The 27331-nt window shown below is 30.8% G+C and overlaps 2 protein-coding genes across 2 annotated transcripts; both read left to right on the top strand.

Annotated features, from left to right (window-relative positions):
• The first annotated feature begins 7613 nt into the window (after positions 1 to 7613).
• Positions 7614 to 10631, top strand: LOC114715538 (probable LRR receptor-like serine/threonine-protein kinase At1g05700). The gene is made up of 3 exons (XM_028900408.1): positions 7614 to 7704; positions 9433 to 10000; positions 10106 to 10631. Exons 1-3 carry the CDS (start codon positions 7614 to 7616, stop codon positions 10629 to 10631), a joined length of 1185 nt encoding a protein of 394 aa, XP_028756241.1.
• Positions 10632 to 13062: 2431 nt separating this feature from the next.
• LOC114715537 (probable LRR receptor-like serine/threonine-protein kinase At4g29180) lies at positions 13063 to 15738 on the top strand. The gene is made up of 6 exons (XM_028900407.1): positions 13063 to 13131; positions 13842 to 14053; positions 14137 to 14263; positions 14497 to 14559; positions 14703 to 14895; positions 15318 to 15738. Exons 1-6 carry the CDS (start codon positions 13116 to 13118, stop codon positions 15736 to 15738), a joined length of 1032 nt encoding a protein of 343 aa, XP_028756240.1. The 5' UTR covers positions 13063 to 13115.
• Positions 15739 to 27331: the final 11593 nt, after the last annotated feature.

Raw genomic sequence — 27331 nt, 5'->3', positions numbered from 1 at the left:
AGGTAGCATTAAGATTAAACTAATATCTATAATATTTTCTTGTCATTCAGACTACAAAAGTCAATCTATTATAAAATAATGTGATTGACAACATTTATAATGGGTTTGACAACTGCACTAATGATATTTACCAAAAACCAGAATGTTCTATGACAGTAACTATATTTAGTGCTACCATGACTGAGGAAAAAGAAGATCTAGCCGTGTCTTCTCTCTCTCTCTCAAGAAGATGACTCATAGTTGTTATATTTTGGTTCCCATGGCTTCTTTTAATTCATAAATATAAACAACAAAGTTTCGCAATGGCCGCTATTTGAAGAAGAAGAGGATCCGTTGTATAATGGTGTGCTCCCAAAATCAATGGCGATCTCTCTTCTCTATCCTAAAATATTTCAACTGCGTCTCCAATGTCTAACAAAACCCAGTGAAAGAATGATGCAGCCACGGCATTAATTTCCCATACAAGCTGTGTCTCTGTCGTAAAAAAGACGATGAAGAGAGAGAGGATAAGGAAATGAGAAAAAGGGCATGGAGGTAATTTGTCAAAATTTGCAAATTCCGATTTAATACCTGTAGGCTTGTTTGTCTTTTGTGAAGTTAGAGTGACTTATTTGGAATTTTAGAATTCAATAGGTATTTATATGGGATTTTCCCATTAATAAATAGGTCTAAGCCCAAAACATCAAATTCCACATGGGGCCCAGAGCGGTCCCAAAGAAGTAACCCTCTTATAAAGCACGTTCGATATTTCATAAAAAAAATCTTCACGTCACCTTTAATTAGGAAGAATCTCATAAAAAGAAATTTAAAATGATTAAATTCTAGATAAGAAATTTTTACAAAAATATTTTGTTAGTTTCAAGAGTTGTTAAAATTTATTAAAGTGTGTCACTTGATTAGTGATTTAATAATTTCAACCTTCTTCTTGTTGGATTCTCCCTTTTAATTACTCAAAGTTAGTTAAATAAGTAAAACTATTTAAAAAATGTTTATGTTTTTAATTCACTTCTGAAAATCATAAATTTAAAAATTGTATTTTCTCTTGAATATATAGGGGGGAACAATTTTTTAAATTAAAATAAAGTATTGAATGCTCCATAAATTCCTGCAAAAAGATGACTAGTTGTGCAAAGGACTGGAGGTTTTATATTATACATGTGTTTTATATTGATGAACAAAGCATTGTCTCTAAAGTTTACAAGAAAATTAAGCATTTGAAAGTAGCATCAGCATTTAAGAAATTAAAGATATATGAAGCAGGAATGAAAAAATCTTGTAAATTGTTGTTTTTTTTTTTTTTGGGTTTTAAGAACCACATTCATGACTATTCCATTACGTTGCTGTTTAATTTTGACGAAACGATTACCATTTTTTTCATTTCCAGACACATTAGTTTAATGATGGGAGAAAAAGTTCAAACTTCTGATAACCAAGTCCATCTCACAGATAGGAAGACGTATAAATATTATCTCCAGTCCTTAATATAAGAGCTTGTTTGATTTTTATTTTAGTGCTAAATATAAGACCTTAGTTCACTCTGTTTCTCATATTTATCCTTTTTTTTCAAGATAGTTATTATAATAATGATAATTCTAGCAAATATACTTAATTAATAAGATTATTTTAAGAAAGACAATACCTATTTATTATAAATAACTAATTTAACTAGTTTTTTTATTTAATATTCTCAAATTTATTAACTAATTCTTATATTCGGGTAAGTACTAAATTATTCAGGAGACAAACGGAAACTACTCATGCCGATATACTTAAATATAAAGTGTTTGCATGTGATGCTGATGAATCATATTTATATATATATATATATATATATATTAAAAACTCAATAAAACCAATTTACATATGATCTGAATTATTCGATATTCAATTTTTAAAAGTGAAAATGATTAAATGATAATATTAATAAAATATCAGATGTAATACATATATTGATTAATATGTTAATAAAAATATCAACATATATATTTATACCAAGTTGCCTATATATATATATTGTTGGATTCGGGCTCTCTTCCTTTGCAGAGAAATGCTCAATATTTGAAGTACATTTGAGTCTCACTTATTAAAGTGGAGAGGGGCAGATTAGGATTAAGGGAAGAGGTTTTAGTGAAAGAAAAAGATCAGCCATTTGAAAGAGAAGAAGAAAGCCATTTTCACTCCTTCACATGACAGTTTCAGCAAATTAGCATTTATAGATTTTTTAACTATTGATCAAGTTGTAACTTGGTCAATAGATTTGCCACATCCAATGCGTCATTTTTAACGTTTCGATCGTCGATTCATTTCTTTGGTTTGGGTGTTTTTCAGTTTCTTAATTTTCTATTGTAAACTTGTAGCTCTAGTTGTTTAGTTGATTGTTTGCACTTGTTTGTTTATCTGATTGAGACTCTATTATACATTGTTTTGGTCATAACAGAGCTGTGATTTTCTTTGGTCAGGACAACCCATAGTTTTCACACTTGTATTAAGGGGTTTTCGGTTTTAATAATTTTAGTGTCTCTGATGCTATTTAATCTTTGTCATAATTGTTTTGTTTTCTCGGAGATTCTTGTAACTAGTGAGAAAATATTTTCATAGCGTGTAACTCATACGTCTGAGTTGTGTGTTTTTCTTATCATATATATTTTTAACACCTCATCAACGAGGAACATCCCAACTGTGATGAAGAACACAAATGTCAAGACATTATTAACTCTATCAGAGAAAAGTATTTAATCAAATTCTCAAAAATAATATTCTTCAAACTCCACAATCCACACACGTCCATTTCTTGCGTCACTTATAATTTCACCGGAGCCCCGACTTGTTCAAATCAAAGTCTTCTAATAACAAAAACAACAACAACAATAATAATAAGAGTAAAATGCATTGATCTTCCCCTCTATTTAATCTAAACTATAGAGATCTTTTTTTCATTTTGAAAACCTCTATGAACTTCTGTTAAATTCAAAATACATGTTATACAAACCTCCTTTCTAGTTTTGAGATTCAACTTTCATCCACTCAACCATTAGTTGACCATTAAATCATAGGGTTGGTTAGTTATTTTGACCAAAATGCCCTTCTTTAAAACAAATATTACTTAATAATTACCATTTAATTACATATGATATATCTTTATTTGAAATTAAAAAATAATTTTAATACATACTTTAATATTTTTTGTATGCTATTAAATTGATTATCATATTATAAATTTAATTAATTTTATAAATACGAATTTTTATTTTACAATAAATTTAAATGTTAATCTCGTTTATTTAAAAATATATATTAGCTGAAAATGTTTTAATATTGCATATATGTATTTCCAATTAAATCATAAATTTATGTCTTAATTTAATAAATTTAGTAAAAATATTAAATAGATAAAATATTAATATTAAAAAATAAACTAGAGATTTAATATAATGATGAGTAAAGTAATAAAAAAAATCTTATTTTAATATATTTTATAATTACTTAAAAAAATTTTAAAAAATATTATTGATTTGGATTAAAAGTATGTTATCAAAATAAAAAGAAAGTCTAACAAAACGGTTCTACTCTAATAATAATCATAATAATCCAGTTTTGATTGTATAAGACAATAAGTGAACAAGTGGGACCCATCGCACGTCATATTCGTACTTTTTGTCTTCTTATTAAGGACTATTGATAACGCGGCTTAGGCCCAATGGACAACAAATTTCACAAGGGGCCCACAGCGGTCCCAAAGTATGTATTTATTTTTTTAATTTTTAATTTTATATAATATTTTAAGTTTTTTTCTTAACTTTTAAAAATATATGATCCTTTATTTTTTAAAATTGTTAGGCTTAAATGATTTTTTTATAATAATTATAATTGTTTTAAAAATTAAACTTAATATGTTAACATTTGAGAATATTTTATTAATATTTAAGATTGCAGTCTCATCATTTTTTTGTTAAGAATTTTAGAATTAAAGAGCTAAAAGCATATATTTTTAAGTTAATGTATCAAATTGAAATATTATATAAAACTAAAGGATTAAACATATACTTTAACCAAAATGTATTATTAGTTACAAATCAAGTGTTGTCAAAACCTATTAAAATGTAAGAACTAAATTTGATTTGTGATTTAATAATTTCAAGCTTCTTTTCATGGGATTTCACTTTTAATTACTCAAAAAAATAATTAAATCTTTAATATAAGTTAGTTAAATCAGTAAAACTATTTAAAAATTATTTATGTTCTCATTTCACTGCTGAATATCATAAATTTAAAAATTATATTATCTCTTGAATATATAGGGAAAAACAATTTTTTAAATTAAAATAAAGTATTGAATGCTCTATAACTTCCTGCAAAAAGATGACAGTGCAAAAGAGTGGAGGATTTAGAGGTCAATCATGTTGTTAGTGGAGAAGCCCATCTACTGACTCCCTGCAAATTTATCTCATTAAATGAGAATAATCAATATACCAAATTTATAAAAGTACTCTATATTATGTTCACTTTTTGGTGGGTCATGAATCGGCAAATTTATCAATATGCTATAAACAGTAAAATAAATTATCAGAATCCTACCTAATAAATTTTTTTTACCAAAATACTATACTTAAACTTGTTTAGAGTGAGAACGAGTTTAAAATTAAAAACAACTCATTTTTAGTAAAAACGAGTTTATTCCATCCTTTACTTCACTCTTAGTCACATCATCTGATGCCACCTGATTTTTTTTTTAATAAAAAAGTCAAGCAGTTCACAGCTTGAACGACTCCACTGCCTTGGACGCCGTGGTTGCAGGTGAAGAGAGGAAAGAGAATGGAGACGGGGAAAGGCGGGGAGGTGCTGGAATGCAGATTTATTATTTATAAAATTCAGAATTACAATAAATTGCAAGTAAGAGGAGGTTGGTTGCTGAGGAAGGGAACACGTGGATGATGAAATGCAAGTAAGTGGGGTGCGTGGGCCAATGAAATGGGAACAACAAACCATGGTAATGCATAAATTTAAATTTATTTTTTCATATTTTAATTATATTTTTATAAATAATAAATCTGAATAATTTAAAGTTAATTTTGTTGTTCAAAATTTTAAACTTCTTACTATCCGGTCTTTAATATAAGAACTAATTTGATATTCAATTTAGTCATAAATATAAGATTTCAATTTACTTTGTCTTTCATATTTTTTTTATTTTTTTTCAAATAGTCCTTGTAATAGTTGCATATGTTAAAAATTTTATCAAATAATAGTTCTAATTAATTCACTTAAATAACAAGAATATTTTAAGAAGATAACATCTATTTATTACAAATAATTAACTTAACTAATTTTTTATATTCACAAATTAGTTATTTAACTTTTATATTAAGGAGTTTAACCGTATAAATAATCCAACACTCCAGGATTATCAAAATCTATGAAATATTATTATTCAGATTTATATATTTTGCCTCTTAGTATGAAGAACTTAAGTTTAACATTTTACAAAATCAATTTTAGTTTTTATTGTAATTCTGAAGTATATATATATGCGTGTATTTTATAAATAATGAGTATTCCTCCGGTTCTTAATATAGGACCTAGTTGTTGGGTTGGTTTCAGCTCTAAATATGAGATCTATTTTTTATATTTATTAATTTTTTTAAATTACTCCTATAGATATTCTCTCAACTATAATCAAGTAGAAGAGGAAGATGGAGTATTAAAAAATATAATTATGGTATTTTAGGAAAAACATGTCATATTTCTTATAATTAATTAACTTACCTAACTTTTTTAATCAAATTAAATTAATTAAATAACTATTATATTAAAGACCCGAAGAGTATTTTATAAATAATGAGTCTGCATTTCAGCAACCTCCCTGCAATCTAATCTAAAACCCTCATCCCCTTCTCTATCTCTCTCATTCTTGCATTCTCCTTCCCGTCTCCATTCTCTTTCCTCTCTTCACCCCCAAGCACGGCATCCAAGGCAGTGAAGTCGTCCAAGCTGTGAACGACTACACTTTTTTATCCAAAAAAAAAAAATCAGATGTTATCAGATGATGTGACTCAGAGTGGGAGTGAAGTAAGGGACACGGTGAACTTATTCTTGCTAAGAACGAGTTCTTAATTTTAAACTCGTTCAACAAGTTTAAATATAGTATCTTGATAAATTCTTTTCATTATGTAGGATTCTGGTAATTTATTTTACTGTTTATGGCATGTTGATAAATGATAAATTTGCCGTGGTCACGATATCCACCTCTCATATCAGGCACTAACCGGTATTTATCTATGGAACTTGGGCTGTTTTCACTTTTTAAGTCGAGTTCGAATTGTACGTCTTATGAGACAGACTTAAGGGATGTTTGGATGGAAATTAAATTATGGTTTCAGAAGTGATTTTACGATATACGAAATAAATATGTAGAAGAGTTTATCTCGATTTACAGAATGCTTTTCAGAAGCACTTCTCATGCCATCCAAACACGCTTTTAGAAGATAGCTTTTTCAAAATGGTTTTTCCATTCACTAGTTCAAACTCTAGACTTACTAAGGGCTATCATCAAGTCAACTCTATTATATTCAATCCAATTGCCATGAAAGAAATAATGCTAATAATTGCTACAAGATTATTCTAAAATAATTATGATGAATGAAATAATAAGTATGGGAATTTGGTTAAAAGTAATAAAAGTAAAATCACCTCAAACCAAATCATGTCAAATATAATTACGCAAATAACTTTAGTGGTGTTCAGATAAAGATACAAGATAATAATCATGATACATGTTTAACAAATTCTTGCATTATATGGATTGTAATATGGGCACTGCGCGCTGAACGGTGCAGTCATAATGGGGGACCAGAGAAATTAGAATATCCATATGGCTCAACTTGTCATCCAATCGTATCAAGTGGATGACTGGATCCATGGGTTTGTGTGGATCTGAGTTATATATGTTGAAAAGTCTTTGGTCTGACTCGCCTTTAATTCGTGGTTTCTAATTAATTAATTTCTTCGACCACTCGTTGGCTTTAGAGAACGTCTCATCACTACCTTTATGAAAGAAACTTGAAGGGTAAGCCTAAGCGTGTTAGCTACGCACTGTGGAAAAAGTTACTCCTCTGGTCCTTATTATAAGACCTAATTTGACTTTTTATTTGGTTCTAATTATAAAACCCAATCCATTTTGTCTCTTATATTTATGCATTTTTTTTCAAGATAATCCTTCTAATAATGATAGTTTTAGCCAATATACTTAATTAGCAAGGATATTTTAGGAATGACAACACTTATTTATTATAAATAACCAACTTAACTTACTTCCTTAATCTCCTCAAATAAGTCAATTGGGTCTTATAATTAGGACCGGAGGAGTAATATAAGATGAACCGTGAGGCCATTCAACTTGCTTTTGCGGAAGACTTGAATTATTCCTCGTCTTCTTGTCCCTTTCATCTTCGACCGGGTCCAAAGTCCGAGTCAACCGGTTGCACAATCATCCTTGCTACGTTCGAGTTCATTGCTCCTAATATTTATACTCAAAATTTCAGCCAAGTAGTTCAAAAGCTACCCAGTCAGTTCATTATTTCTCTTTTCCTCATTACTGATCATATAAACTTGAAAACATGAGGAAGAGCACACCACTGTGGATTCTGGCTTTGGATGCGTTTGTTTCACTCCTCATCGCTGTTGCAGCCGTGGATGCTGGAAATTCAGGTAATTGCGTTTGTGTCACTCCTCGCTTGGCCAGCTTTTCATTTTCGATCTGTTTGAACTCACCTTACGAAACTTGACTTGACGAGACACTGGTGATTGGTGTTTATTTACTTGAAGCATATTTCTTCATCATTTAATTACTTCTACGCTCTTGTTTTGGCCTTGTTCATCGATCCTTTATTTTATATACCCTCAAAGCACTCTCTAAGCCTTCGAGGTGAAGCTTTTTGTAATTCATGAGTATATATAATAAGACGGTACCGGTAAATCTTTATTTCTCAAGGTCCAACTTAAATTATTAAAAAACACCTGTGTCATTTGGAAATAATTTTTTTATTTACATACCAAACAAATATTAAAAAGGCAAAGATAAGGCCAGAAGTTGTTAAGATAGGACCAGATAGAGAAACGCCTAAATGCATATTAACACCCCCGTATTTAATTTATATTATATTTTATCAATTTGGTGGGTATATTGATTTTTGATATAAAATTAAAATTATTATAATATAGTTTTTATATCAAGATAGATTCTAGTGTTTTTTTAGTAATAATGGAAAGTTCTATTATGAATATAATGATATTTATGTGGATTTCTATGTATCTCTCATTATCTCATATCATCTCTAATATATCTCATTATCTCTATATCTCATAATTATCTTTTATTATTTTGTAATTTGTAGATTCTGTTAAAAATATAAAGCTATGCCTATAAATACAGGGCACATATCATGTATTCAGTGCCTTGAATGGAATGATAAAAATACCCTTATATTATCTTCTCTCTATTTCTCTACTCTTCTTCTCTACTTTTTCTTTAGTTTTATGACAAGTTCTAATCAATCAATTATCATCAATTATATTCTTAAAAACTTATAATAACCGATTCGTTTGAAATGGGTCGGGAATAACATTATTGGATCCAAATATATTTAATTAATGAGATTTGAATAACATATTGATTGAAATTTAAATATATTGAATTAAATAATAAACATTAAAAATAAATAAAATTTTAATTGGAGGCTCAAATGAAGAAATTAATAATTAATTTTTAATTTGAATAATATCTTAATTGGGATTTGAATATATTACATTAAATGTGGAGCATCATAATTAAATAGTATGTTAATTGGAGACTTAAATGGAGAAATAAATAAATAAATTTAAATTTTTATCTATTCCTCCTAAATTCCGCATCTCGAATTCAAGTTCTATTTGAATTAATAAAAAATTATACTCTTATAAAAAGCAAATCTTGAGCTATAGTAGATAATGGAATTTATTATAATTTTAAATCTAATCAAATATGCAAATCTGTACATCGCACGGGGGAGAAATTTCTATTTCAAAATAAATGTTTTGTTATCATTGTTTATTTTCTGGTATTCATTCGCATAATTTAATTTTGTGATGTCATTTATTATGAATTTAATGGTATTAATATTTTTTAATTCTTTGATTTTTTAAAAAAGGAGTACCAATAAATATCATTTATAAAGATATATTTAATAAATTTCCTTTTAACACTTTAAATGTTTCTTTTTTCCACTATATCTATATGTGCTCTATCGTCAAGTATAGAAAGTGAAAATTCATTGGTAACAACAGTAGTACATCATATGATTTCTTTGCAAGCCGTATATATTTATATTCGAAGAATCATTTTAAAACATCACATACTTCAATCCTGATTACTACCCACATAACATTTCAATTTAGCAGAGGGGATAAGCATTGATTGCGGAGTAACCCATGCAAGTTGTGACGAGAATGGGTTTTGTTATGAGGCAGACGATGGAAATGTGGTGGAATCGGGTCAAATATATAATGTATCTTCTCAAGACACCCTTACCAGTAAATATGAGCAGGTTTGGCAACAGATAAACACTCTGAGAAGTTTCCCAGAAGGGAAAAGGAATTGCTATACGATCGAACCCAAACAAGGCAGAAACAACTATCTCGTTAGAGCTTACTTCTTGTATGGAAATTATGACAACAAAAGTTTTGTTCCACGCTTCGAGTTGCATCTTGGCGTCAATTTCTGGAGAAAATTAGGTGAGGATATGGACATTGACACCATTCTGAGATCGGAGGTCATTCATGTTTCTCCAACAGACAATATCAACGTGTGTCTTATCAATACTGGCTTCGGAATACCCTTCCTTTCTTTGCTCGAAATCTGGCCTCTCTACAATAATGCTGTATATCGAACCACTTCCAATTTGTTGCCGCTACGCCTCCGCACACGCTCTGCTCTGGGAAAGTCTATAGAAAATTATAGTTTTATCAGGTGAACTGTTTCAATCAATTCGTTACTCACCACTTAGTTTAATCTGTTCATATTATTCAAGCTGCATAAATTAAGCATGGTATTGTTCTTCAAATGATAATGCAGATATCCAAATGATATCTACGGCAGGTCATGGTTTCTCGGTAGAGTGATCCAAAACTCGGAGCCAATGAACACATCGGTTGCGATTGATGGTGATAATTCAGACTATAAATTACCCAAGGAAGTGCTGAGCACTGCAATTCGATCAGGGAACGGTTCGTCCTCCTTAGTTATCCCATTGAATTACAGTAGAGGTTACGATTACTATGTTTGCCTTCATTTCTATGACTTCGAGGACCATTCTCGTCAAAGAAGCATGGAAATTACTTTCACGGATACGATCCGAGAGAACATAACTCTCCAACACGGGGTGCTCAAAACCGTGGTTACGACAATTCCTAGAGGGGAATATCTTAATAACATTTCGATCACATCCATCCTCGATTCTGGTTTACCCCCTATGATTAATGCTCTTGAGGTCTATGAAGTACTGCTCCAACCAAATTCTCCGACTCTAGAACGGGATGGCAAGTATTACGTATTTTCAGATCTTATCATTCTGCTTTTACTTATTACTCTTGACTCTTGAGAATGAGCGACCATGTTAGGCGACTCTTAATTAAGACTATCTGTCATCTTGTTTTAAATCAACTAGGGCCCAAATAAGCCATTCTTCATCTAGATTTAGGTCCAATTTGTTTAAGATTTTTAAAACATGAACATAAAGAAGTTGCTGGGAGCATAGGGGCTGTATAAGGCGGAATAGAAAAAACTGCTACTCTCTTCCTATTTATAAGTCACTTGCAAGGAAAAAAATTTGTTGCGAAATATAAGTCAAGCGTTGGGTAATTAATGAGCTCTTATCAATTTTACTCCTGTTGACTTAATAAATGTAGAGAAAGATAAAGTAAATATGTGAGAGAAATCATAAAACATACTTTTGATATCTTTTTTTTAATAACTGCAATTGTGGACAAATTATCTATTTAATGCATTTTTTTGTTTTCGGGCTTAGGATACAAGTGGCATATAAATAGAAACAGAGTAGTATGTATTTAGCATATTTTCACAATAAGTTGGAAACTGATTTTTTTTTCCTAATAAAATCTTTATGATTAACTAAGAGTTCTCTCAACATCTCCCCCATGCTTTCAATAACTTGCTGATTTTTAACTAACGAAAATAACTTTATCTGTAATTCCTTTTTTTACTTGAATTATTATTAGGTTCTGACACATGGCTCTTTGATTTTAATTAACTCACCATGTTTATGGCTTGAAAAACTCTGAAATGCTGCTCATACCATAAATAATAGTCGATGCTATGCGGATTGTCAAACATGCATATAACATCACCAGAAATTGGCAAGGAGATCCCTGCTCGCCGAGCAATTTTAGCTGGGAAGGTCTGATTTGTAATTACCTTGACAACATTCCAATGGTCACTTCATTGTGAGTAGTCTTTTGATCTTTTAAAATTTCGTTACACTTGATATCGGAAGGAAATAATATATTTTCATACCTATATTGCTAACATTTTTGTTATTAATTACCTGTCGTCAGTCAATATTAATGTTCAAGGATCTGTAAAGGAGTTTATATATAGGGAGGATTGAAATAAGGACCCATGGAAGAAACATATTTACAAAAAAGTCCTATAACGAGTAAACAACTTGTAATAATAAGTTTCAGAATAGGAAATGACAATTGGTTTTAGCTGTTCAGTTGTTATTGAGACTTTTTAATGATTATTTTTTCTTTGGGACCTCACCGCAATTCTCCCTTATATATATGTTGTGACTTCCAATATCTCTCCGTTCTTGCTTGTGTTTAATATGTATAGTGAAACTTACGTTCTTGGTGGCATATATACGAGCAGGAACTTGAGCTCAAACAACTTGACTGGAGAGATAAATACTTCGTTTTCCGATCTCATGTCGTTGGAGTCCCTGTAAGTATTTAAGTAATGCCGACTTGAATTTTTTTAAGTCCACATTCATTATCCAAGTAACGCATAATAACTCCCGTGTAATAATTTCATCTGATTAATATGTCTCATGTTATAGGGATTTGTCTAACAATCAATTGACGGGAGAAATACCTGAAATTTTATCTAAACTACCCAATTTGAAACTACTGTGAGTTGCAATGCTTTAGCGCGTGCGCGCACATATATATAGAAATAATACTTTCTAGTTCCACAGATATTGTGATTTTCTCACGTGATGTGTTAGCAGTAATTTGTCAGGGAACAAGCTAACCGGTTCAATTCCAAAGGCTCTAAGGGAGAAGAACGGCACTTCTTTAATATTGAGGTTTAATTGCTTATTAGAACACTCGATTCATTCCTCTGCACATCAGTTGCATTAATACTACCTCCGGTTCTTAATATAAGAACTAATTTAACTTTTTATTTTTGTTCTAAATATAACCCCAATCCACTTTGTCTCTATATTTATCTATTTTTTTTAAAAGTAATCCTTATAGTAGTTATATATGTTAAAGATTTCATCAAATGGTAGTTTTAACTAATAGGTATGATTAGTAAGGGTATTCTAGGGAATATAGCACCTATTTATTATAAATAACTAACTTCAAAAAAATTTTTAATCTTCTCAAATTAGTCAACTAGCTCTTATATTAAAGACCGAAGGTAGTATTATATTGTTTGCATACCTATAAATAGAATGGCACTTCTTCTGTTTTGATCGAGAATATTCAGAAAATTTGTTCTATTCTCTCCCCACGTCATACTAGCTTAGTGTATTTTAGTTTCAAACATGCCAGTACTTGTCTTAATTTAAGATATTAACAGCGTTAATGCCTTATGCTAGACGCATAATCCACTCATGATCTTCTATGATACGTCTCACAGTTATGTACTGAGATGCTTTTGTTTTTCCCCTAGTTTGGATGGAAATCCAAGTCTATGTCAAATAGGTGCTTGCAAAACCAAAACACAGAAGGCCGGTATACCAATTATTGCATCTGTAGTAGCCTCTGTGGCTGTCCTTGTAATGGTAATCTGCATTTATGTGAAGCTTTGCAAACATAAAAGAAAAAAACAGAGAGATATGGAAGGTATCCCAGGTGAGCTTACACCCTCACTCTTCTTTATATCCATTTTTCTTTTATGAATTTTTGGAAGTATTTATTGTTTTGCGAGTTTCGTGCTTTAATTTAATTTACTTGTCGCGTTTCTTTAATTTCCATCATTTTGGATTAATTCTGACCGCATTCATTTATAAGAAAGTCCTTGCCCAGCTATTCCGTCCATTTTTGGATATAGTAAGAACCTTTTGGCAATTTTGGATTTTTCACAAGACCATTTTCTTGGTTGTCTATCGCATTTATTATTTTTGACAAAAATGCTCCTATATTAAATATGCACAAAGTTATAAGATTTTTTCTGTGCAATTTTACTTATAATCCTTTTTTTTGTGCAATCAAAGATCATGGGTAAAATTATATCACTAAAAAGATTGGAGTGTTTGATGCACTCAAGAAATAATATCGGAGTAAAATTACACCTTTGCCCATAAATTAATGAATTTTCCATCCCCCGGAATGAATTATTTAAAAGAATCAAATTGTAACTTTGGAAAGTTGTAAAAAAATTCTAACATTTAACTACTTTTAACTGATTTATTTAATCTCATAAAAGTAGTTAATATATGGCTTTATAAAAGAGAGAAATTCAAGTTGTCTGAACATGTTATTACATATGTTTATTTCTAAAGTAATCCAAGTTCAATAATCATTAATACATGATGCTATTGGAATTTCGCTTCCCTTTGTAGCGACTTCATTTCAAAATGATGGGAATCTAAAATCGAAAAACCGTGCATTTAATCACTTGCAAGTTCTTAGTATTACCAATTCCTTTGAGAATGTTATTGGAGAAGGGGGGTTTGGAAAAGTGTACCTAGGCACACTACAAGATGGTACAAAAGTTGCAGTCAAGTTACTCTCCAAATCATCACAACAAGGGTTCAAGGAATTTCAGTCAGAGGTTAGAAGCAAAAGTCACTAATTATAGACATTGGGTTTGAATGTTTCCTTACATTGAACTTTTGATGGTGACATGAAATGCAGGCAGAACTTTTGATGGTTGTTCATCATAGGAACTTGGTTTCTCTTGTTGGCTATTGTAATGATGGTGAGACGAAAGCACTAGTTTATGAATACATGAGTGAAGGAAATCTCCGACAGAAATTATCAGGTTTGTTAATTGCAATCATATCTCAATACCTATTCCTCTAGCTTAATTACAAGTCTCGTTAAAAGTTGTTTTCGGATTTGTCTTGACATTATTGCTCTGATTAAGAAATATCAAGGCAATGAATTGAAAAATAAAAAGGAAGAGGAAAGGATGGTAACTATATAAGTGATAAATCATGACTGAGTTTGTAGAGTGGTTAATATTTTTCTATGTACAACCTAAATATTTTGCAGACAGGAATCCATGTGCTTTGAAATGGAATGAGAGACTTCAGATAGCACTGGATGCAGCATGTGGTGTGTAAAATAATAGCCTCTTCCCTCTTCTTTGAAATTTTCAATCCATATGTTCTTTTGCTTTTACTCTTTTCCATTGTTCTTCATGATTTTTTCTTTATTTTAACTTCAAAAATTATGTTGCTGCTCAATTAAAAATGCAGGATTGGACTATCTACATAATGGTTGTAAGCCAGCCATAATTCATAGAGACCTAAAACCTTCCAACATCTTGCTGAGCAAAAATATGCAAGCTAAGATTGCTGACTTTGGATTATCCAGAGTTTTTTTCGATGATACTACTAATGCTCAGTATTCAACTTGTCCGGCTGGCACAATAGGTTATCTAGATCCTGAGTACGTATTTCTTTTCTGATTTCTGAAATTTTATCACTCCTTGATGCAAAAACTCTTTAATTAACTAACTTCTGAGCAATTCAATAGGATAGAAATTTGTTCTAGCTTTACACACGCACATGTGCAACTCAAGATAATCAGCAACTGATGATGGAGCAGGGATTGTGCCTAAAATATGCGTAGCTTAACTTCATCGATAGCTCATTAATCATGCAAAATTTATAGATTCTATGATGCTGAAAATCTAAACAAGGTTTAGAGAAATTTCTCCATTATATAGATCAACTTTTAGCAAAGTTTAGTCGAACAGATTGAGAATGGCATGCTCATCATTTGAACAGATCTAGCATTACATTTTTTTCCGGCCAAATACATTAAAATGCAAATTTATTGATGGATACTCCATCTTGAAAAATTTACAGATTCCATAGCTGTGGAAACCTGAATAAGAAAAGCGATGTTTATAGTTTTGGGATAATTTTGCTTGAGCTTATGAGTGGTCGGCCAGCGGTAATGAGAGCACCCGGCAGCAAAAGTCACATATCTGATTGGGTGGCTCCAAAACTAGAGAGTGGGGACATCCAGTCCATTATGGATCCAAGATTAGAGGGAAAGTTCAATAATGCTTCAGCATGGAAATTTTTAGAGATAGCCATGTCTTGCATTCCACAAGTTGCAATTCAAAGGGCTGATATAGGCCATGTAGTAGCTGATTTAAAGGAATGTCTGGCCTTGGAAATGTCCCTTCAAAATGCAGAAAGTAACAGCGGCGGAACTTCTGGATCTGCTTTGAGTACCACTTATTTTCCACTTGAATCAAACTCCGGTCCATGTGCTAGGTAGAAGGATTATTTGCAGAGCCTAGCAGTCTCTCCCAACCAATAATCCGATCCAACCAGAGAGATTTGTTCTGTTTAGTCAAGTAATCATGTTTCTTTGCTGTATTTTCTAGGAAGCCTGTTTGTCAACGGTTAGGTTGGTTCATGAGATGAAGAAATTTGTGAATGACTTTGCACCAAATTGTTACCACTTTATGCTGAAGTTCTGTATTTGTTCCTTCTTTTAATTCGGTGAAAAACTCATGTCTTGAAGTGGAAACAAGGCCTCATAGAATAATCATATTCTGCAAAATGCTCTGATATTAGTTTGTTCGTTTTTCATTTCTCCCTCCTCCATTATGGAGGTGAATTGAACTATATATCTACATAGTAGTAGCAATCCGCCTCTAAATGACGGAGACATGAAAACATCTGACATTTTACCAAATGAACAGATACAAGCCTAGATTGTTGATTTTAGGTGACGATAATGAGCTTCATTGAGTGCTAGTTTCTAATCCAACACATGTTTTTAATTTGGAAAGAATGATGTGTAGTTCAGTTTCGAGGCAAAATGGCATATTTGTTTTCATCAGTTTTTCAAGATTACAATCTAAATTTACATAAATCTGCTCTGAATGTAATTTTTCAGGAAAAAGGAAACTCATATCTTGAAGTTTATGTTTATTATGTCATAAACACATGGTTCATATTATGATTATGGTAGTTCATGATTCAGATTGATAAATTCCACAAGAAATATCGATGCAATTGATTGAGTAATAAAAATGATTCAACTAGAAAATGATTGCTCATTAAGATCACACACACACGCACAGGCCAATCTCAAACCTCATTTTTTCATGCTGGCCACATCAGATGAGAAGACAATATTGAAGATATATATAAAATTGTGATGCCTGCACAAAATATTAATTAACTGAACATCTAGATAGACTAAAATTTCAAGTATATTTACCCCACAAGTTTTGTCAATGCCAAATGTTAGAACTTATAACCGAGTTAGTTGTTAACTACGAAAAAAATACCTAATTTTATATTGAAATCTTTGAATTATGCCATACATGTCAACAACATCTAAATTAAAAATCCGGGCACAAGCAAGCCATGCATACCTGAAAAAACCACTGTAAATAAGCTAGCTTCCTCATGTTTATTCATATATTCTTATCATGTTCTTTGAAAAAGAAGACACGACAAAATTAATTAAACAATTTATCTGCTTATTATTGTTATCTATAAGCAAAAGCAATTCTTGGTGTTCTTTTGTGAGTTTTTCATATTTGCTATGGTGTTAGCTCCAACTTTGCCCTGTGAAGCTCAAATTCCAGAGCGCCCATGTAATAAACCAATCTTGCTCACCTCCTTAATTAATTAGTGTAATATCTATATATTTATATAATATTCTCTATTAATGATCATCCATATAATTCAATCGATAATCTTCGTTGTGAATCTCTTATATAACATGGGGTGCATAATTGATCCTTATTTTGTTAAAGCTCATTTTGATAGACTAATAAATCTTTTCAGGGCCAAAGTACGTAGTTCGCTTCAAACACGATGTAATTGATCTTCTCTTGCTTGAGATATGTATAATAATCAAAGTAAAGAACTATGACTCCCCTTCATAATTTATATTCCATTCCATTTTTAATTTTTGTTCCTGAACTAGCTGGGCTAAAGATTCATAAATGGCTTGATGTGTGTCCGTCAAGCCAATAAGCCCTCAAATTATACAGAGGCAAGCTTAGAATATCCGGGTGATCCAATAAAAAATGTTAACTATATACACTAAATTAAACACAAACCTATTATAGGATTAAGAAAAGTAATTTAGCCATTAATTAAAATTATTTATATGGCTGAATTATTATCGAGGTAATTACGATTGTGAATTCGTGGTGTAGGCACTAATACAGGTGGGCCCATTATTTGTCCTGCATGTGTGTTGTGCCCCTCCTCCATATCCAGGAGAATGCTGCCGTTGCTTTTGCCCTCCCCCTCCTCCTGCTCAGCCCCCCACTTATTAATTTTCACCATATATATATATATATATATATGTTATAGTAGTATCATGTTTTATCTAATGTTAATACATACTCTTTTGGTCCTATTTATAAGGCACTTCCAGCATATTTCATACAGACCAAGGAAAACCTTAAACTTCATTAACTCTCATTTAAAATTTAGTAACTTTTCAACTTTATCCCTATTTAATATATATTATGCCTCATGTAAACAAAGTCAACACAATAATAAATGAGGACAAAATTGTACATCTATACAAAAAATTTCTCTCAGTGCCCTATAAATAGGATCAAAAATTATCTTCTCTCTCTGCCCTATAAATAAGACCAGAGGAGTATATAATTAAATGTGTTCAATCTATGAGAATATGGATGCCCATTAAATCATAAAAGAACATGTATGGTTTATAAAGTAGATATATACATATAAATATTGGCAGGATTTCATGTTTGTTTATGATTAATTAATGTCGTTATGCTTATTTCTTATGGATTTAAAGTGATGTCTCTCTCTCTCTCTATATATATATGTACACATACATATATAGTGATGTTTAATAATCAGCTGCTTTGTTTCAGTCAGTTGTATTAAATAAAAGGGGGCCGTGGGATTCTGACTCTCACTGCAACATATTGTCTGCTTGTTGCAATTTTGCAACTCAAGTCTCCTGTATTATACTACGTGTTATATTGATCAACACCGTTGTCAAACTCGCAAGTTAACTCTCCGAGTTTAATGCTTTTACGTTTTCACCTAACAAAATCGTGCCAACTCGTTCTTAAACCTGTGATAACTGTAAACTCGATTAAACTTATGAGTTCATTTACTGAGTTTACTGTTTTTATGTTTTTGGCTTACACAATCGTGTCAACTCACTCTTAAACTCATGCTAAATGTTTGAATTTGATTATGTTTAGTGACTTTATATATGATTTTTATAGAAATTTATTTGTTGAATATGATAAATTATGAACATTGATAGATATAATTTTAATTATTTAAATCTAAAATATATTTAAATGAAATTGTTCTCATTTTTTATATATTAATGATTTGATTATATACTTTTAATATAAGTTATTAATCAAAATAAACTCTTACGAGTTCCGGCAAGGAATGTCTCCACTGCATGTTGTCTCCACTTCCTCTCCATTTAAATAAAACGATGTCGTTTTGTAGCCTTCCAGTAATCCGAGATATTTTAACCTTGCAGTGACCCGATTTTGCTGCAAAAGGATCTGATTCCTACTCTAAAGGTTGAAGCCATCAAATAACACACCTGAACCTGGAGAAGTGATTTTGTTAGATGAGGATTGAGCAGAGAACGGATGTGACAACAGAAGAGTGAAAACAAGGGAAGGTGAGAAGGAGGAATCTGAATATCATATCTCATGAGTGGAATCTCACCTCTCCAAATGATGATGAGATCTGGGCGAGGACGCAGAGGACCACGGGGTGACGACAATGATCTTTTTAAAAAAAAAAAAATAACATCAGACCTATCTGCAGCAAAATAGCTTCACTGCATGTATAAAAGACCTTGGATTGCTGAAAAGTTGCAAAACGTCGTTGTTTTATTTAAATGGAGATGAAGTGGAGACAAAATGTAATGGAGACATTCCGCTCCGTACGAGTTCACGATTCGAGTTTATAATGCATTTAAAAGTAGCATCTTAGTATTTAAGAAATTAAAGATATATATGAAACAGGAATGAAAAAATCTTGTAAATTTTGTAATTTTATTACTTGATTTTAGGAACCACCAAGTTAATGCTCACAGTTATTCCATTCCATTTCTGTTTAATTATGGCGAAACGACTACCCTTTTTTTCCATTATGAGACACAAATTTAATGATGGGAAAAAAATTCAAACTTCTGATAACAAAGTCCATCTCACAGATAGGAAGATACGTACTGGTATACTCAAGAATATGATCTGAATTGTTCGATATTCGATTTTTAACAGTAAAAATGATTAAATAAGGATATTAATAAAATATCAAATGCAATACAAATGTTGATTAATATGTTTATAAAAATATCAACATATTTATATCAAATTACTTATCTCTTCCCCCTTGCTTGGATTGAGAGAAAATTGAGGAGGAAAGAAAACTAGAGAGGAAAATATGGGGAGAAACAAGTTTTCTCTTGCTTGGATAGGGGAGAAAATGTGGGAGGAAGGAAAAGTAGAGGAGAAAATAAGATGGACCCCATGTCTCATTTTCTCTTCAAATTTTCTCTCCATATATAGAGAGATTTGGGAAGAAAAACAAGATTTCCATGGTTACCCCTCCTCTCTCTTCCTCTTCATATTTATTTTCTTTTATTATATTTACAAAGTTATTCGCTTTTTATTTTTTATATTAAAACAATTTTTTATTAAATAATTTGATTTTAAAACATAATAATATGAATATATATAAATCAAATAACTTGATTTTAAATTATTTGATGATGCTAATGTTAGCATAATTTTTCTATTGCAATATTTAATTTAATTTAATTTTAAATATGATATATTTTGATAAGGACATTTTAGTCATTTTGATATTTGGTAATTTTCTCTTCTCTCTATTTTCTCTCATCCATCCAACCAAGAAGGATGATGACAACTTCTCTCTAGTTTTTCCTTCCCTCTATTTTCTCTCCTCTCATTTTCTTTCTTCTCAACTTTTCTTCCTATCCAAGCAGAGCATTCGTCATTAAGTTTTCCAATAAATTAGCGACATATATTAGTATGACATGGATTGTGATGAATAGAATACAAATGTCAAGACATTATTAACTCCATCGAAGAAAAGTATTAAATCAAATTCTCTAGGAAAAAAAATCTGGCAAAAAAAATGTATTTAATCAAATTCAAAAATAATATTGTTCAAACTCCACAGTCCACACACGTCCATTTCTCGTGTCACTTATGATCTCCCTGCAGGCCCGACTTATTTAAATCAAAGTCCCCGTCATTTTTAATAATAATAATAATAATAATAATAATAATAATACCACCCTCCTCAAGTCTTGGTTTACCTAAGTCAACAAGCGGGACCCACCGCACGTCTTTTTCGTATTTTTTGTTTTTTTATTGATAATATAGCGCACATTGAATATTTCATAAAAAAATCTTACCCAAAAAAATCATCAAAAAAATCTTCAAGTCACTTTTAATTTTAAAGTGTGAAAACCCAACTTAACTTAATGTGGGATTTAGTAATTTCAATTTTTAAGTTTCTTTTTATGGGATTCTCCTTTTTAATTACTCAAATAAATAGTTAAATCTTTGATATAAGTTAGGTACATCAGTAAAACTATTTAAAATTTATTCATGTTTTCACTTTTCATTTCACTTCTGAATATCATAAATTTAAAAATTATATTATCTCTTTAATATATACAGACAGAAAAACAATTTTTTAAGTTAAAACAAAGTATTGAATGATCTATGAATTCGTTTGGGGGAAAAAAAGCGTGCTCTATAAATTCCTGCAAAAGCATGGCTAGTGCAAAAGACTGGAGGGTTTAGAAGTCAACTCATGTTGTCAGTGAAGAATCCCATCTACTGACTCTCTGCAAATTTATTTCATTAATTGAGAATAATCAATAAACCAAATTTATAAAACAGAGTTAGAAGATAACTTTTTCAAAATGGTTCCTCCATTCACAAGTTCAAACTCTAGACTTACTTAAGGACTATCAAGTTGACTCCATTCAATCTAATTATCATTAAATAAATAATCATATAATAATTACAACAGATTATTCTAAAATAACTATAATTGGTGAAATAATAAATACGAGGAATTCGGTTAAAAGTAATAAAAGGAAAATCACCTCAAACCAAATCATATATTTGTGCCATTCACGTTGCAGTAACTAATAAATTCTTGCGTTAGTATGACATATGGATTGTAGTATGGGCATTGCGTGATGAACAATATAATGCATTCGTAATTGGGGACCACAGAAATTAGAATAACATGTTGTCTCGACTTGTCATCCAATCATACTGATTAGTTGGCTTTAGGCATTGTTTGATTGGAAGGTTTTTGGAGGGAGGGGAGGGGAAGGGATGGGAAGGGAGAAGAAATTGTGTTTGGTTCAGAAAAATAGAGGAGAGGGGAGGAAAATTTTTTTGTCATTTAGTGCTCCCCTCCCCTCCTTTTGCTTCCCTCCAAATTTGGGGTTTTATGGAGGGGAGAGAAATATTACACATCATTTTGACTAAATTACCCATATTAGTTTTTTAATATTTCAAGTTTATCCTTTTCAGTAAAAACTTTTTTTTTACTCTTTTTTATTTTCAGCCCTTACTATTCTTCTATGGATTTTTTTTACTCCTCATAGATTCTTTTTTTCCTGCATATTTTCTTTCTCTGATTTCATCATTCCCCATGTTCTCTGCTATTAATCTTCCATATCTTTTCCTCTTGTCTGATCCTTCATTTCATTCATCTCAATTTTTTTTACACAAAACTCTGTGTATTATCTAATTAAGTATATGAGGCTGAGCATGTTATATAATTAAGAATGGAATAGTTCAAAACTTATAGCATAAATTTATTTATAATTTATATAATATGCTAAAGATTATAACTTTTTTATTGATATTTATTTTGATATATGATTATTTATAATTTATAATATATTTGTTATGCCTCAAGGGATCTATTTTTTTATATTCACAAATTAGAAAATAATGATTATGATATAAATATCATAATAAAATAATAAAGAAATCTAAATAAAGAGGTAAGGATATATTTGTCAACTTATAATTAGCCCCCCTCCCTTCTCCTTCTAAACCAAACAAGAAATCTTCCCTCCCTTCTCTTTCCCTCCAACCAAACAAAACTCATACCCTCCCTTCTCTTCCTCTCCCCTCCCCTTAATTCGCCTCCCCTCCCTTTTATTGAACCAAACAAAGCCATAGAGAATTCCTCATCACTTTCTATATGAAAGAAACTTAAAGGCCAAGCCTAAGCGTGTTAGCTACGCACTAAGGAAAAAGTTAATGTAAGAAGAACAGTCAACTAGCGTTTAATTTGCAGAAGACTCGACCGGGTCCAAATCCGAGTCAACTGGCTGAACAATCATGGAGTACTTGTTACGTGCGAGTCCATTATTCATAATATTTATATATACTCACTTTTCTGCTAAATAGTTTAAAGCTACCCAGTTCATTATTTCTATTTTACTTGTCACTGATCATATAAACTTGAAAACGTGAGGAAGAGCACACCACTGTGGGTTCTGGCTTTGGATGCGTTTGTTTCATTCATCATTGTTAGCTACTCAGTTCAGGTTCTTGCAGGCGATGTTGGAAATTCAGGTAATTAACTACGTACGCGCTTGGTCTGCTTTTAAATTTTTGCTTTAACTCAAATTACAGGAAGCTTTGTGTATTCAATGTGCTTACTTGACTTGAGAGTGATTGTTCTTTTACAAATATATTTATTCGTTGTTGCTAAAAGAGCACTTTCCTTCATCTAATTTCATATAAGCTTTTAGTTTGTTACCTTAATTTTATAAACTATCTTTTTAGCTATCTTATTTTAACATTGTCAGTCTCAAATATCTGGGGTGACATTGTAGAGGTGGTGCGGATTAGTTTCTAATTATGTTTATCATTTAATGAGCATCTTCTTTATTTTTCTTAATTTCATTAACAAGATTCAAGGATAAATTTTTTTTTGGATAAAATGGGGGGAGTATGTTTGGGAATCAACTAGTAAAACTAAAAAAATTGACATTCAACAGCAACTAAAAGTCACCGCTGAAGTTACCACTGAAAAGTCATTGTCGTAGCAACTGTGGTTAAAAACTTTCAGCGGCAACAAAAAAAGTCACCACTAAAAGACACTTTCAGCGGCCACTCTTATAACTTTCAAAGGTGACATTTTTGTCACGGCTAAAAGATACTTTCAGCGGGAACAAAAAGGTCACGGTAGAAAGTTGACTTTCAGTGGTGACAAATGACACCTTTGCCACTGCTGAAAATCGACTTTCATTGGTGACTTTTTTTGTCGCTGCCGAAAGTTGTCGCTTAAAGTCTTTTTTTTTTTTTTTTACTAGGGTAATATCGACAAAAGGGATCATTTGTCTTGCATGAATAGTCCCTATAAGATCCAGTAAAATCGGTGATGTGGTGTAATCCGGATTGTCTTATATTTTTCTTAGCTTAACAGTATGGAAATGCACTTATTTCTTCTGCATCTATGAGCAAACCGCGAAGGTATGGATTCGAAGGCAGGCATTGAATTCATTATCAGACTTACTCATTTAGAAAATAAGATGCCATCCCGCCATTCTAACTTTAACGGAGATCTCTAAATTCGAAAGTTATAACTTGGTAGGTTTCTATACCAAATTAAATTTAATATACTAGCATCTACGAATGTTTAGCTAATATTTAAAATTTTTGATGTTGATACTTTCTGTTTGTAAAACTCACGATGTTAGGGTTAGTGGAATAAAAAATATTTTATAAAATTAAGGGATGAAAATAAAATATTATATAAAATTAAAGATGCATTTTTATTCTTTATTATTTAATTAGTTCTACTATGTTATTTAGTTCAGTACAACTCGTGATGCATCATAATCATAAGTATATACAATAAATTAAAATGGTAACCCTTACTTTTCAAGGTGTAGGCTAAATCATAAAAAATCTTATAAATTTTATGTTATATGTAAATAATCTTATAATTTTTAAAAATTTATAATAACTTCTTTAAAATTTTACATTTATACAGATAATTATAATACTATTACTTTTGTTTATTATTTATATGCAACTAATTTAAAGTTTGAGGCGTTTATGTTTATAACTCAAAATTTTAGAAGGTTATATATATGCATACCAAAGTAAATTTTAAGGGGTATAAAATTAATAGTTTCGTCTTGCATGAATAGAATTTGAAGTTTGAGGATGTTTATTATTAAACTTTAAAAGTTAAGAAAATTATTTATGCATGGTTCTACTTAAGTTTGAGGAAGTCTTATTTATTTGAGTGATAAAAAATTATTTATTGGTCAATACTATAAAGGAGCCTTAGTTTTTTTTTTTGGTTGCCCACCCAGCTCACCGGAGCTTTGCTTCGACTACATCTAGATCCGACCCGTGTCGCGCACCTGGCTGTGGTGGGTGAGTCTCCCAACAGGGATTTCTGCATACGCTGAGATTCGAACTCGAGACCTCGCTTAAGCGGTAGCAAGCCGCTTACCACTTGGACCAACCCCCGTTGGTTAAAGGAGCCTTAGTTAAACCGTTAATTTTTTCCAGAGCAAGGGTTTTGCGGAAGAAAGTCAAACTTTTATACTACACACGATTTATAAATCAACTTTTGAAATTTATGAGTAAAAACCAAACGGGTGTTGTATGTATGCATGTATTCCTTAAGCCCACGCGCGCAACAAAAACAAGTAGTTCATATTCGCAAGTCTTCACATTACATAATTAAAGCAAATTAAAGATAATCATAGCAGTATATGTATTTTGATTTTCGTAGAAGGAGAATTTCTTAATAAAATTTTTTATTTACACATCAAATAAAGAGAGATTCTTGTATGCTTCTGGTCTGCCACATCATTTGTGGTCTAACCAATAACAAGGGAACAACTTAAGAGCTAGCATTTTAATTTTCTTAAGAAGGTGCCAGATCAGATTAAAATTCTTCTGAGTTGTTGATTTTTGATTGGTTAGACCACAGATGATGCGGCAGACCAGGATCATACAAGAATTTCTCTCAAATATACGAGAAAAAGATAGGACCAGATGCTATAAAAAAATACGATAGGACCGGATAGAGAAACGTCTAAATCACATTAAAACACACGTATTTATATTTTTTTTTATAAATTTGGTGGATATATTGATATTTGACATAACATTAAAATTATCATAATTTGCTTTTTATATTAAGATAGTTTCTGCCAATTTTTAGTAATTTAAAATTCTAATTTATTTCAAATTTATTTCAAAATTGGTGTTTCGTTATCATTGTTTAGTTTATGATATTCATCCACATAATTTTGCGATCCCATTCGTTATGCATTTCATGGTATTAATATTTTTCAATTTTCTAATTTTAAAAAAATAGGAGTACCAAAAATATCATTACTATTATAAATGTTGGAATATTAATTGTGAATGTTCATGATCTTTTAAGAATTTTCTTTTAGAGTTTTTACTTAATTAACAGCTATATAACCTGCAACATAAATAATTTAGTGAGAGTTTTTCATGACTAACACACATAACATCCAAAAGTTACGTATTCCACAATTATTTAGATTTATTCTTTGTTGTAGCTGTTAAAATAGAGTTTAAGGAGTTATGATCCATAAATAATGGGGATGTATTAAGTGATCGTAAGTTTGAAGTGAATGAAAATTGATTAACTCCTATTTCTCCTCTTATTTTCTCCATCTCCCTGGTTTCAATCTCTCGTGATTTTCTTTTTCCATAACAATTACAAACACCTAAAAATTTCTTTTAAAGTTTAATTGTTTCTTTTTCCTCTATGTGCTTTAATAAGTGAAACTCAATTGTAACAACTAGAAATATAATATGATTCTTTGCAAGATGTTTGAGAAAATCATTTCAAAATATTGCATATTTCAATGGAAAAATGACAAACAAAAATAGCTTTAAAATTGTGAAATCCAAAATCTAATTCTAATATTAAAAATACCAAATCAGTCCACCTGAATCGATTATTTAAAATTTTTTTGAATGACCTTTATGCCCTTGGGCTTTTTTTTGAAATGACATCTCGGCCCACCCTTTTTTTTTAATGCCCCTAAGTACCACCCTTGGAGCTCCATCAACTGTCCGCCTTCGGTACAGTTTATGTTACATTTCGCAGATTTATAAAATAAGAGTTGTATATATTGAAATCAGAATCATCAGTAGCAAAGTAAACAAAGAAAATAGTGAGCAACAGTATCATTCTCCATAAATTTATTCAAATGTGAGGGTTTCTAAAATAAAAATAGTGAGTAACGAAACAATAGTAAAACTAAAATAGTGAACAGTTTTTGCCACAAAAAAAAAGTAGTAAATAGTGAAGTTGGTCACTAGTTTACTTCATTAGTTATTACTCTTACTTTGAAATTCAAAAAATATATTAGAAACTCCGACATTCTTGTTTTGAAAATTTGAAGAATGTATCAGGAACTCCCACATTTGAATAAATTTATGGAGAAGACCCATAGAACAAACTACTTACTACATTTACTTTGCTATTTACTACTATTGTTTTGATAATTCAAAAATTGTATTAGGAACTTCCACACTTAAATAAATTCATGGCAAAGACATATGTTACTATTTACTATTTACTATTTATTTCATTTACTTATTGACGACTATACTATGGTTTTGCTATTTACCACTCTAGCATTGCTTTTTATTATTCTTTTTTCGAAAATTTGAATAGTTGTGTCGAAACTTTGACGAGTTGGGATGTTTAGGGACATTTGAAAAAACGTGGGGGACAGTGATGTCTTCCTACCAACATTTCAAAGTTCCAGTAAAATTTTGTAATTTTAAATGCATGTT

Source organism: Neltuma alba, unplaced genomic scaffold, assembly GCF_004799145.2.
Source record: "Neltuma alba isolate B1F8T4 unplaced genomic scaffold, ASM479914v2 tig00011597_pilon, whole genome shotgun sequence".
Classification (NCBI taxonomy): Eukaryota; Viridiplantae; Streptophyta; class Magnoliopsida; order Fabales; family Fabaceae; genus Neltuma; species Neltuma alba.
Note: the sequence above shows the minus strand (reverse complement) of the source record. Positions and strands in the feature narration are given on the sequence as shown.